The sequence below is a fragment of the Nematostella vectensis genome, chromosome 6 (genome assembly GCF_932526225.1).
Source record: "Nematostella vectensis chromosome 6, jaNemVect1.1, whole genome shotgun sequence".
In the NCBI taxonomy this organism is placed as follows: domain Eukaryota; kingdom Metazoa; phylum Cnidaria; class Anthozoa; order Actiniaria; family Edwardsiidae; genus Nematostella; species Nematostella vectensis.
In genome coordinates, this window is record NC_064039.1 from 15,231,695 (window position 1) to 15,245,140 (window position 13,446).

At 37.0% G+C, this 13,446-nt stretch overlaps 1 protein-coding gene across 1 annotated transcript; it reads left to right on the top strand.

The window, feature by feature from the left end:
* The first annotated feature begins 2,001 nt into the window (after window positions 1-2,001).
* LOC5515092 (cell division cycle protein 23 homolog) lies at window positions 2,002-12,797 on the top strand. Its single transcript, XM_001635245.3, has 15 exons — window positions 2,002-2,134; window positions 2,557-2,770; window positions 3,338-3,380; window positions 4,042-4,135; window positions 4,572-4,704; window positions 5,098-5,275; window positions 6,047-6,144; window positions 6,474-6,555; window positions 7,810-7,974; window positions 8,355-8,463; window positions 9,884-9,959; window positions 10,064-10,125; window positions 10,843-10,921; window positions 11,139-11,255; window positions 11,568-12,797. The coding sequence occupies exons 1-15, from the start codon at window positions 2,034-2,036 to the stop codon at window positions 11,766-11,768; spliced, it is 1,752 nt and encodes a 583-aa protein (XP_001635295.1). The 5' UTR covers window positions 2,002-2,033; the 3' UTR covers window positions 11,769-12,797.
* Window positions 12,798-13,446: the final 649 nt, after the last annotated feature.

Below are 13,446 nucleotides of genomic sequence, written 5' to 3' on the forward strand. Positions count from 1 at the left end.
TTCGGGCTCGCTTCCTAAAGGTCAAGCCAACGGCTTGGGTTAACCGAATCGCCATGAGACTGGAGTCCCACGGTTGTGTGTGTAGATTTATAATCGAAGACCTTTTTGTAACTGTACGATAGTTTAGAGTACTTTTGTTTGACTGAAATAGGGTTGTACTTTTAAACGATCATCCAATACCCCCAAAAGTACTATATATACTAGTGGATTTTGTAGTTATTTTACGAAGAATCATTTTGCACTTTGTGTGGCGCCCTACACTCTTTTTATAAGATCGTCAAATTTTCAGTTGAGCTGGGACCATTTCAGGCTGAATATGTTCTTACCGATGTTCTTAAATTTTAGTGTATATAAGAATATAATTATACCCAATGAATTATTAGGAAGAGAATTACACTAATGATCAATAGCAATGATAAGGTTGCTACTATGTGCACAATTTGATTCTGCATTTTAGAACGTATCTGAGCCTCCGCATGTTCTTAGCATTTTCTTAAAATTTGGTGAAATCTCAGGCTGGACATTCTTATAAAAAAAGATTGTATAGCCTTAGAAGATAATGTAATATTTAGTTATTTGGGTATTGAATATTGCTAATACAGTCACAGAAGCTTGTTTTGACAATTAAAACAAATTGAATCAATTATTTATTAAATAACTTCGATAATTCAATCATGTCCCTCCGCATCGCCATAGAGGAGGGATATCTTAAAACGAAAGAAACATAAACTTGCATCGCCCTATCGGGGTATTCCTCGGTGTAAGAACCATTCCAGGCGCGTTCCCTGTATTGGACGAGGGGGGGGGACGCAGTCATATATATATATATGGAAAAAGCATAGTATTTGGAGACTCCTTAATAAGAAATGACCCAGGCCGCCAAGGGGGGAGGGGGGGGGATGCGCGCACCTTGCGCATCCCCTCCCCCTGTGTACGCGCCTGCATTCCCAAAGGACACCATTGCATTTAGCTCTGTTTTCAACATGATTCGTTCTGTCAAACAAAGGAAGCTTTGTGACGCAACTCATGCATAATACACAGATTTTACACCGAGTCGCGATAGGATCCACCCCTATAGCGACTGGAGCCACTAAAATTATAAACACATAGACTGAAAAAAAATTAAATAGTTTCTACTCATGTATTACTTCAAGTCCCACGGGTCATCTGGTCATTGACGTGATAGTCCTAGAACTTAGAACTATTTTATTATGTAAACGTGAAACTGTTGAAAACACTTCAACAGTTTTCTAGCTGCATGTGTTTTAAAACAGCAAATAAAAAGCTTGAATTTGTCATGGCTAAAAGTAGAGAAAACAAAATTTATTCAACTTGATAACAAGTGCGCTGCTTTCAATTTCAACAATCAGAAATTTTTATAAGTCATTATTTATTATGCACTAAGCAGGATTATTTTGATAATTCAATCAGAAAGGATCCAGAGAATCCACGCTTGTGTCTATCTTTCTGTCCCACGTGCTCCTGTCCGTCGAGGTTGAACGTGACGGCGACGTGACAGGCCTTTACCCAGGATTATATATATATATTTTTTTTTGGGGGGGGGGGGGGGGGGGGGGGGGTGCGAAATCCGAGAAAGTGGACATAATTTTTGTGGAGGGAAGGGGGGAAAGAACGTTGCAGTATCTCCACAGAACGTTTATTTTCGGATTTTGCTATAAAAATGCCTGATTTCTGGATTGATGACATACCAGAATTATCTAGCTTATGCTTTATAGTTTTGTCTACAAATAGCACGTCTATTGAGAACCGAAAGTGGATTTTCGGCCGTTGTCGGGGGGAGGGGGGTGCGTTGCACCGCCCTGGGTACGGGCCTGCGTAAGGTGAGTCTACCTTTGAAATAACTATATCATTTTTTTCCGTTTATCCCATTTTTAATAAGGATATCTAGTAGGTGGAACCTACTAGATTTTTTATCGGTTTCAAAAATAAACCCCGTACTTTCTCCTCTTAGCCTTTAGTGAACGCAAAGGATCATGGGAATCAGTGTTCCCCGCGCAATTTTCGAATTCAACATGGCGGCCATGTCAAGCATATCCATTGCTGAGATCAAAAGAGACCTTCTTTACGCCTCTAAAGAGTGCTCTGATAGGGGACTTGTACACTCGGCGAAATGGTAAGGCATGTTTAGTCGGTATATATCAAGTATGACTTTCATGTGCAACAGAACCCCTGTCTGATAGCAAAAATTTCACATTAAGCATAATCATGATAAGTAAAGTACTTGACTTACTAACATCTTCGCCGAAGAGTGGACTCTTACAATACAACATGTAGTACAGTTTTGCTGATTTCATAAACATTTAGTGAGTCATCACTTCGCTTGATCACATCTTTAATCATGCTAGGGGCAATGCTAGGCTTGGTTGAGGAAAAGGGTATGATCCAGTTATTTTGGAAAATGTCACAGGTTTAGTAAACTACTTGTTATTTGAATGCCAAGACTTAGCTACGTGTCCCTCTCAAGAAATCTCACACGCCTTTCTCTGTATATTTCAAATATATTCTAACATATTATAATATTTGATTTACTGACAGGTCAGCGGAGCTTTCATTCTCCTTACCCTCCTTCCAAATGAGTAACCACCTGCCACAAACAGATTACAGCGATCCCCAGTTCGTCCAAGAATATGATGCGTACTGCTGGGCGAAGACACTCCTGGACTGTAAGGAGTATGATAGGGCGGCCTTTTTCCTGGAAAGTTGTAAAAGTCACAAAGCATATTTTTTATATGCATATGCTAAGTACCTTGTAAGTATCTTGTCAGCTTCCACTTCCAAAAGTCCTAAATATTCACTGTATTTCAGACCATTTACCAGTCACAAATGTGTTATTCAATGTTACTACTAGACCTAAGTACCATTTTCACAGAAATTATGACAAAGAGGGAATGGGTTACTGTTGAGAGCAATGAAAATGTGACCTTGGCGTTTTGCATCAGCTTTTAGTGTAAGGTATTCCATATTTTCAGTTTGTTGAGTGGATCTTTAGTTGAGTCCTCCTCTCCCATAAACCCCTATCTTTCTCCAATTCAATTAAAGATTAAATAGTAGGGTTAAAAGGTATTATGATTATATATCCAAATTAATAATTCCACACCCATTGAGAATAAAATTTCTTGTCTGGGAATAGGACATGGACCATCTATGTTTCAAGTTTTGCATCATTTGCATAGTAATGGTTGTGGTAGGTGTTATGACTTGTCAAGGGGGTTTGATTGATAATGCTTAAATTTCCAGACAAGATCTTGATTTTGAGTGCTTGCAAATTACTGAACTAAGAATTTGGCAGTAATCATTATTTTCTGTTTGATGGTAGTCTGGGGCCAAGCACCAACAAGAAGAGATTGTGGATGTCATAGGTAGGAGTTAGGGGGGTTACCCTCTAGAAGGTGTCTGTTGATGCCTGTATTCCCCTAACATCCAGTCTGGGTATTTTACTGATCGTGACCCAATTTTCCAGACTGACTATGCCTCTAGACTAAAACTCTACATGTCACTATTTGTATTTCAAATTTTTGGTCTCTGGGTAGAAGGCATTGCATTCATGTGACACATCCCTTGGAATGATTCAGGGTGGTCATAGGTCATCACATGGTCGTAGAAATAGGAAATAACATATGGAAACAAATAGGAAGGGACAAAAAAAATAAACAGATGATCATTGTAGCGGGGTAGCACATGAAAAGGAACTTTCTTCTAAGGGGACAACCCTTTAGATTTTAGAAAAAGGGTCAATAAATAATGGAATAAATGGTAGCAATTAAAGGGTAAAAAGATTGAATTAGGGGATTGGAACTTCTATTAAATGGACACCCTTGCAAGAGAAAAATGTACAGTGTGTGAGGTTTCTGTTGAAGAATATAAAAACAAAACTTTGGACAATGAGAGTGTGTTCTTTTAATACAATATTAGACAAAAATTGAAAACACTTATTCAAAACCATCACATGGCTTTATGCTCGCACTCAGTTATGATTAAGCTTTTGATGTATACCTAACTTTATTTTATCCTTTTTTATAGGTCCCCAAGAAACTGTCAGAAACAAAGCTCTGGTTCCATTGCGAATAGAGTTGTCTAAAAGGCATAAGGAACTTGATGGTTTTGGTTTGTATTTGTAAGTATAGAATACAGTACTTTTGTTTTATTTATAATTTGCTTCACTTCTAGCTTTAGTCTCTTACCCGTTCTATTTTAATATAAATGATACTTTTAATATAAATGATATAGGCTCATACTGCACACACAAAAGCCTGAATTGATAATTGTTAGAAATATACCAAAAAAACGATTGACTTCTGAATTTGTATGTCAAGTAGAAGGGAATTGTTAGTGGTCTGGTTAGCATTCAGTACTGCAGTCAGGCAAGACATAGATCACAGCTGTTGCTTAGCAGTGCTAGAGGCATGCTTTCTTTAGAAATTTGCATTTTCTTACAAAATACCTTACACTTTCTTGCAAAGCTGGGAAATTATTGCTATAATTTTTCTTTGTGGCTAGGCCTTGCAATCTATCCATCCTTGCAATCTAGCCATCTCTCATGTTTGTTGCAGATATGGTTTGGTCCTAAAGAAGCTAGATCTAAAGAAGGATGCCCTTGCTGTGTTAGAAGAGGCAGTGAATGCAGAGCCCTTGCACTGGGGTGGATGGCTTGAATTGGCCTCCCTTTGCACCAGCAAGGACATGGTAGTATGCTTAGAGTCTGTCTTATAGTTAGCACAAAGCCCTTGCTCTAAGGGTGGATGGCTTGAATTGGCCTCACTTTTCACTAAACTCAGAAATGTAAGGCTAGACAATCATTCAGCCCACTGAAAGAATCACAGCATAGAAAAGCATCTGTAGCATGCTGTGAATGGCCTTGCTTTAATGTGTCTTCATAAATGCTAATATTAGCAAATAGTTTCCAAGTACCTCTCCTAAGTAAGTGCCCCATTTGGTGCAAAATGTTATAAATAAGTGCTCCTCTTTAAAAAAGCTCAAGGCGTCCACTGTCCTTTTTTGTATATTCATTAAGTATGTATTGTGTATTAGAGCGAAATTGAGAGTAGAGTTATGAATAACGTTGTCTTCTTTTTTCAGTTGCAAAATCTGAAGCTGCCGGGTCACTGGATGCAGGAGTTTTTTGTTGCCCATGTTGCCCTGGAGGTACAAACAAGTGATGATAGTATACAGCAGTACGCTAACCTGAGTGCTGCAGGCTTTGGGGAAAGCTATTATATTCTGCTTCAGACTGCCCTGGCCAACTACCAAGCCAGAGGTACGAGGGGCTGCAAATCCTTTTTCATTGTATGCAGGGAAGAAACTAGTTTAGATCCAGTACAAAACAACTTTTTTTATGATACAATGTTGCCTCCATTGAGCAGCCAACCTCTATTTATGTGGCTAACTATCTTAGTCACAAAGTACTATATTTGGCTTCTTAACCTTCTTAAAGCCTAATCTCTGATAAGCTCAACATTTTAAGGTCCTAAGAGGTACAGAACCACACAGTATACCTCTTGATTATACTCCACAACTACTAATAGTAACCTTTAATCTTAACAAGCCCCCTAGATACCAAGTTCCATGACTTCTGAACTTGCAAGCAGTCATCACTTGACATGATGCTGGAGGCATCTAAATATAAAACATGGCTCGAGGACATGTGTAGTGTCCGCCAAATACAGTCTTAGGTTGGGTACTACGAGGCGCACACAGATGACAAAAACCAAAAGACTAAACGATTTTGTAACTGTAAAATATGTTAATTGTTAATTGTGTGTACTGTAAGTTTGTTGGCGCTCTCCCTGCAATTCAGTCTCAACTGCAATAGGGAATAATAAACTTATATTATAATTATTATAAAACAGCTGAGAATTGTCCATGATCTTCACAAGTAGTTTATTAAGGAGCTGAATATTGCCATTGTCATTGGCCACATGATAAAAGTCCCATATTATTTGAAAATAAATATTACATTGTGCTAGATGCCATGTTAAGTATGGCTTGAAGATACATTATTTACTGAACTATTGCTATTGCTCTTTAGATTTTGATGCAGCTGTTGGGGTATTTGCAAAGTTACAGAAGAAAGATCCCTACTCACTAGAGCAGATTGACACATACTCTAACATCCTATATGTCAAGGTAATCCTTAAAACTGAATCAATTGTCAAGAATGATATTTATTTGAAAAAATATATATATTTGATAGTAGGAATTCTTTAGCACAGTATTTGACATATTCTAGTTTATTGATAGGATAAAAATGTGACCAAAATGTGATTGTAGATCCATATGTTATATTATTATACTAAATTTCATAGCCTTGATGTTTGTCTGCAAATTTGTTGAAGCAGATTTTCAGGAGTATATATTGAAGTTTGCAAATTGGACTTGGTTTTTCTTGAGATTTTATGACAGCTTTTTAAAATGTTCTTGTCACATAATATGAGTTTATTTTGAAAATAACCTAGGAAATGAAGCCAGAGCTAAACCATCTTGCTCACCATGCATGTCAAGTTGACAAGTACTGTGAGGAAACATGCTGTGTTATTGGTAAAGCAATTTATTTAAAATTAAAGTGCCAATCTGAAATCATATGATGGGTAGGCTTGTCCAAGGGTAGGGGATTTATAAAAGCATTTAGTCACACTTTGTGATTGTTGATAACAGTTTTTTTCAGAGTTCTAATCTGATTAGGACCATCTTTGATTGGTTGTGTATTGATCAGGTGCATTTAGTCTCGCTTATGATTGTTGATAACAGTTTTTTTTTCAAAGTTCTAATCAATAATTAGGACCATCTTGATTGGTTGTGTATTGATCAGGTGCATACCCAGGAATTGCTAAGGGGTGTGCACAGTCATAGTTGTTATACGAGTTACGTGACCCGATAGAGCAAGTTCATACAAGATTCTGTAAATTAATCCTAGGCATTAGCAGAACTAGGACAATTCCCATTTATAGTCGAGATGAAAGCAAAAGCGATATCATTTTGGGCGCGCCTTCTGACACTTGATGAACACAGAATAGCATAACAAACATCTGGACCAATTAAGTTTTACAAATTCGCGTAACTGGGCAATGGAAATTAAATCACTTTTATTTCAAAACAGTTATGGCTACTGTTGGGAGTACCAAAGCGAATTCAAACAGAGATTAAAAGATATCAAAATGCAAGATTGGACATCAAGCCTTTTCAACGATAATTCCAGACCAATTGGAGGGAACAAACTAAGAACATTCAGAAAATTCAAATCAGAATAGAAATTAGAGGATTATTTACAAAAAGAATCAAATATAGAATATCGTAGGGCACTAAAAAAACTAAGAATTTAAGTGACCACATTCTACAAATTGAAAGAGGTTGCTACAATAAAAATTATATAACACCAGAATCACTGGTTTGCCTGCGCTGTCACATGTCACACTATGGAAAATGAAGAACTTTTTCTTGTCAAATGCCCAATTTACAAAGAACTTAGAAATACTCTTTCGCAACAACTAAATAGACAATTCCCAAACTTAAAGATTTAATAGCCCCCAAAAAACACCATAGCATTGTAGCTTAATACATTTTTTACTGATTTTTAATAGACAATCTTATTCACTATCAATCTCAATCATATTCACGGCACTCTAATAAATCTGCCTGCCTGCCTGTCTGTCTGATAAGGTGATAAAATTTTATTATCCTTTAGCTGCTTTAAAAAAAAGTTACCCATGCTTTGATACAGTAGATTGGTCAAGTGGGGTGGGTGTGTGTACCCTTGCCAAGGTACAGGTATTGATCAAGTTGTTCCTTTTCTAGGAAACTACTACAGTTTGCAAGGTCTCCATGAGAAAGCCATAGTCTATTTCCAGCGAGCACTTAAGCTGAACCGGCAGTACACCTCTGCCTGGACACTGATGGGTCACGAGTTCATGGAGCTCAAGAATCCAACTGCAGCTATTGAATCATACAGAAAGGCTGTTGGTATGAAATTTGGTATTCTAGATAACTGCCGCCATTGAGCCCTACAAGACTTAAATTGTTTGTATGAAATGTGATATTCAGCTGGAGGTTTATCAGGGGCATTTGGTACAATCACATGCTTTCTTATTTGGCAAAGCCTAAAATATAAAAATAATTTTTCTTAACCCCCCCCCCCCCCTTTATACTGTTCTGTACAGCCCTTATACAAGCATTCAGATAATCAGAAAAGAAAATCATATGTTGAATTCATCTTAAAAACCTAGAAAACACAGATTGTTTAATAGCATAGCTTTATTTTAATGTATTGCTAGATTATGAGATTTAAAAAAAATAACAATCCTGATAAAGGTTCTCTTGATCTTACCCATTTCTCTTTTCAGACATTAACTGTAGAGATTACAGGGCATGGTATGGACTTGGCCAGACATACGAGATCCTTAAAATGCCATTCTACTGTCTGTACTACTACCAGCAAGCACAAAAACTAAGGTGCAGTGACGACAATGATAATGATAGAGTTCTATCTAAACAAAAGGTACTTGGCAAATCAAGGATGTCCAGAGGGACTTTGATGACCATCTTGGATGAGGATTGTTTAAACACATTGACTCCCCCCCCCCCCCCCCTATTTTGCATTTTATACAGCCCATCAAAGTCAAACAGGGCTGCACCTAGTCAGCGGTTTCCTAGCTTTCCAACAGAGCTCAGCTTTTTGGTTGCCTGTACTTTTCATAAAAAATACAGCTATAAGCATATTGGGAGGACATCCTGAAGTCTATTGGGGCATAATTGAGTGCTGTGCTTATGGATATTTCCAAGCAAAGGTGGATTCATGGTGATTTTTTCTAGTTTGGCTTTGCCTGGATTAGAAAATAATTCTCCAATGAATCACCACAGCTCTCCTAAATGCTGTCTTTTCTGAAACCAAATTGATTCCAAAATTGTTTACACTGCTATTCTGGGTCTGTATGACCTGGAATTGATTTGTTTGGCTTTGGGGTGAAAAGACTTTGGGGAGAGGAGTGTTGACTGGCCCTCCCCTCGTGAAATTTTCCCCGGATCTCCCAGAATGCTTTGCAATCATTGGCATCCAAGTGGTTTCACAAGCTTTCAAGTAGTGGATATTGTGTTTTGAGGCCATGAAAATGGACCAAGAGGATCAGAATAAAGGTATCTATTTGTGTCTTGAGCTGTGTTTGCTGATCCTTCTCCCTTGTGTGTTATTTTCACGTTTTGTTGAGAGGTGTGATTCTGCTTTTTTTTACTTGTCTGATTTGAAATTTGTCAAAAAGCCTGAACTATTTGGCTTAAGAGTAGTAGCTATCACCTTGGTTGGATGCATTTTTCCCTCAGATAGATACCTGAGTATCTTCATCTTTGTTGTGTTTATTTTGCGGGTTGTTGGTACTTCTCAAGGCCAGTACAGGCCGGTTAAGGGGCCAATGTGTTTTGGCCCTCTTCCCCTTGCCATGATGGTCCCCGTCCTTTTTCTTCTGTACTAGAATGGTACATACTTTATACACAAAAATATTTTAGACCGTTTGGAGAAAAAAAATCTGAGAGGTTTTTTTTTATGTAAAATAGCATACTGATAATGTCTGCTCTAGCTAAGAACTTTTGCTCATTTTAACTGCTGCTGTTTTCTCTACATTGCTTGCCTCTTGATTTTATTTTTGGTTATGAGGGTATGACCTCATCTTTAATAGCAAAATGTTACTTCCATCACAATCCCAAGCACGTTTGAAAACAATAGTACTTATGTTCCGAAATTTGTTGAAAAATCAGCATCAGGAAATTGCCTAAAAAAAACATCTAAAATTCTGAATTGCCTGAAAATTTTTGTCAGTCTGGAAATGTTTTTTGAGGTTAAGATGACACTTTTTTTAACCTATTTGCCCCCTTTTCTCAGGCCAAATGATTCTAGAATGCTTGTTGCTTTGGGAGATTGTTACGAGAAGCTTGAGAAATTACAAGAGGCCAAAAAGGTAATACTCTCTTTTTTTTATTTTAATGTTTATAAAGCATTTTTTGTATACAGTTTTAATTCTTGTACAATATACTTACTAGTGATTTTTTGTTTGGTACAAAGAGTTTCTTCAGGGCCATATCTGTGGGTGATTTAGAAGGCATAGCTGTCATAAAGTTGGCAAGGTGATATTTTATTATGCTCTTTCAAAGTCTTTAAAGTCTTAAATTTTACTGGGTAAAATCCTGCAATAGGTTATAATGCATTTCACCAGGAATGGACAATCTTGACAACTCTACTTATGGACATTTTCCAAAATCGTTTAACTGCTCTTGAAAACTGTAATAACAGTAAAAGAACCAAATGTATGGACACTTTTAACCCATTGACCCATGGCTGAATTTACACAAAATAGCTTTTATGGCTACAACTAATCACTAACAGGTATCAACTTGGAATTACTAAGTATTTTCTTTGTTCCATGTTTGGCATAAAACTGTTTCAATGGCTTTAATTACATTTTGTTCTCAGAATTAAAAGTGCTATGTATAACAGCACCATGCATAGATCAGCCAAATTAAAAGCACAAATTTTTTTGCCATCTTTTTTGCTACTGCTCTTAAAAAAAGTATTTATTAATTGGTGGAGGGCACCAATTAAAATACTTAAAAGTTGTCCACACTTTTGGTTCTCAATCTTCAACTTTTGAACAGTGTTCTCAAACAGAGACTGCACTTTTGATGGTTTTGCTGGTGGATATAAAAATCAAGTCCAAAGACCTTGAAATCTGCGAACACCTAAAAATATCCTATAACAAGCTAAATTGCTTTTCAGGATTTCATTAGTTTTTGTTAAGGAAAACTTGTAATACTGCCTGCTATTCTTTGGCTTTTCTCTACCAGACTCCATGACCAACTCCATGAAGAAGACGATGCTGCCAAATATTATTTACGCTACATCGAACAGACAGAGATGATTGGGGTAGGATGTTATTTACCAATAAAATCAAATATTGTTTCCAGGACCCGTCAAAATTTGAGCCAGCAGATCATGGTGTTTGGTGATACAAAATTTACTTTTTGAGTAAAGGAAATGGTAGAGTTTTCTTGGCAGCCTCCAGCGGTCGGGCTGCAAAGGAGACTGAGGAAATGGTAGCTTTGGACCTTTTATACTCATCATCTTTTACCATGCTTTATAGGTTGTTTCCACAGAAGAGCTCTGTATAGCATATACATTTGTAGCAAGATATTACCTCAAGAAAAAGAAGCTCATGGAGGCAGAAGTTTACGCACACAAATGCTGTGAATATAACGAGGTAAAGATATCTATTACACATGTGTTGCATTAGCGACTTATTGATTATAAATGAAGTGCTTAAGTAAGAGGTGCTCAAGTGCCCCCCTCAACGTGAGAGACACACACCTCCATTGATAAACAAGATGGTCTGTTTATTTTAGGGTGGTCTGTGCATCACATGCTGGTTTCTGTACTACCAGATGGTCTTTTTACTTGATTAATGGAAATAATTCCTGTCCATTTGTTAATTATTGAAATAATTATTTAAAAAAGGTTTATAATTATCACAATAATAATAATAATAATAATAATTTTTTTTTCCGTTTCTCAGAGCCGAGAGGAGGGTAAAAGCCTGTTAAAAGAAATTGCTCTTTCAAGAAGTCGAGGGGAATGTGTGAGTGTTGATGAAATGTACAGCCATGAACTCTCCATTGGACACTTAGCTGAGGAGGCCATGCAACCCGCAGCGATGACCCCAGGAGATGTTTCACCTATCAACCTGAACTTTAGTATCCCACAAGAGGGACCCTGATTTCTACAGGAACTGTACAGTCAAACTCTTTTTGCACTCATAATTTGGAAAAACTCCAAAATCGAGGAACATGAAGTGGAGTATAAATATATATTTTGGTACTTTGAGAGAAAAAAATAGTTTAGAATTTTGACCATTTATAGTAAATCTTGCCTGTATTTATAATGTTAAATGTTTGCTTAGATCATATTGGGCCCAGAGAGAAATTTAGAAAAAAATATTGTTCTTTTTTCAAATTTGTTGAATTTGCATACAGAGAACCTTGATTTAACGAAGTGCCAAAGGACTGGTCAAGAAGTTATTTCGGACTAATTTGTAATAATTTATTTTCAGTGGTGTTACATTGTAAAAAAACAGGATTTATGGATCTGATACAGTACCATAAAACAAACATCATTCTTTAAAATTCCAACACAAAGCTATCGTCTCAGTATAGATCTGTACGAAACTAGAGAACCTGAACATACAAACAAAACTAGTTTAAACTACAAGATGCTAAATAGATAACATCCAATTCAGTTCTTTTTATTATTTATGTCATCATTTAAGAAGTGAAACTGGCAACAAACAGCTATTTATTCTTTTCCCACAAAAAGCCTTCAAAGATAAAGAAATTAATATAATGTATACAAGGCAGACAAGATTATGTCGATCTGTAACTAGCGGCTATTGTCATTTCATAGGATTGAAGAAAGTTCATCCTTGTTGGTCTGTTTGCTAATTATCTTTCATCAAATATTGACATTTTTGGCCAGGCTGAAGGAAATAGTTCATTATACCATATACGGAGGAGTTCGTTTTATCGAGGTTCCAATGTAATTAAATAAATGTTGTAGTCACTGCCAGTAAATATGATGATGTCTTTTGTCAAAGAAATAAAAATAATAAATCTAGGCGAAACATCCCCCTCTACAAGGCTTCTGTGGTAGCCAAACCTAGTTTGTATATGAGTTCCAACACTTTTCTAGCGTTGAATTATCTTAGTCATAAAAAAAGAAAACTCAAAAATAAAATTTAATCGTTTCTAAATTCGTCTATTTTCTGGAGCAGGGGTCAAAACGTTTTTCACCACTGGTGACAACCACTGGTGACAACCACTCGTGACAACCACTCGTGACAACCACTCGTGACAACCACTCGTGACAAAACCACTGGTGACAACCACTCGTGACAAAACCACTGGTGACAACCACTCGTGACAACCACTGGTGACAACCACTGGTGACAACCACTCGTGACAACCACTGGTGACAACCACTCGTGACAAAACCACTGGTGACAACCACTCGTGACAAAACCACTGGTGACAACCACTCGTGACAACCACTCGTGACAACCACTCGTGACAAAACCACTGGTGACAACCACTGGTGACAAAACCACTCGTGACAAACACTCGTGACAAAACCTCTCGTGTGACGGCTACTATTTGAAGACCGTTCGTGACAATCGCTTATTAAATACAAACGTAAAATTTAACTCATTACTTTAGCACTATAAAAAATAGCATAATTATTAATTTGCTTCATTGTTTAACAATTATAAGTTTGTTGTCGGCATATATCAGCATCTCAGATTTTTCGAAGCAGGAAAGAAATGTCATACCATAAACATGAAAAGTATCTGTGTAATTAAATCCTTAGATCAAATCCTTATACGCAACTTCGTGTTCAATTCT

Coding starts and splice junctions, on each gene's coding strand:
- LOC5515092 (XM_001635245.3), top strand. CDS start 2,034: ATGGCGGCCATGTCAAGCATATCCATTGCTGAGATCAAAAGAGACCTT. Junction 3,381..4,041: donor AGAGATTGTGGATGTCATAG/GTAGGAGTTAGG, acceptor CCTTTTTTATAG/GTCCCCAAGAAACTGTCAGA. Junction 5,276..6,046: donor GGCCAACTACCAAGCCAGAG/GTACGAGGGGCT, acceptor ATTGCTCTTTAG/ATTTTGATGCAGCTGTTGGG.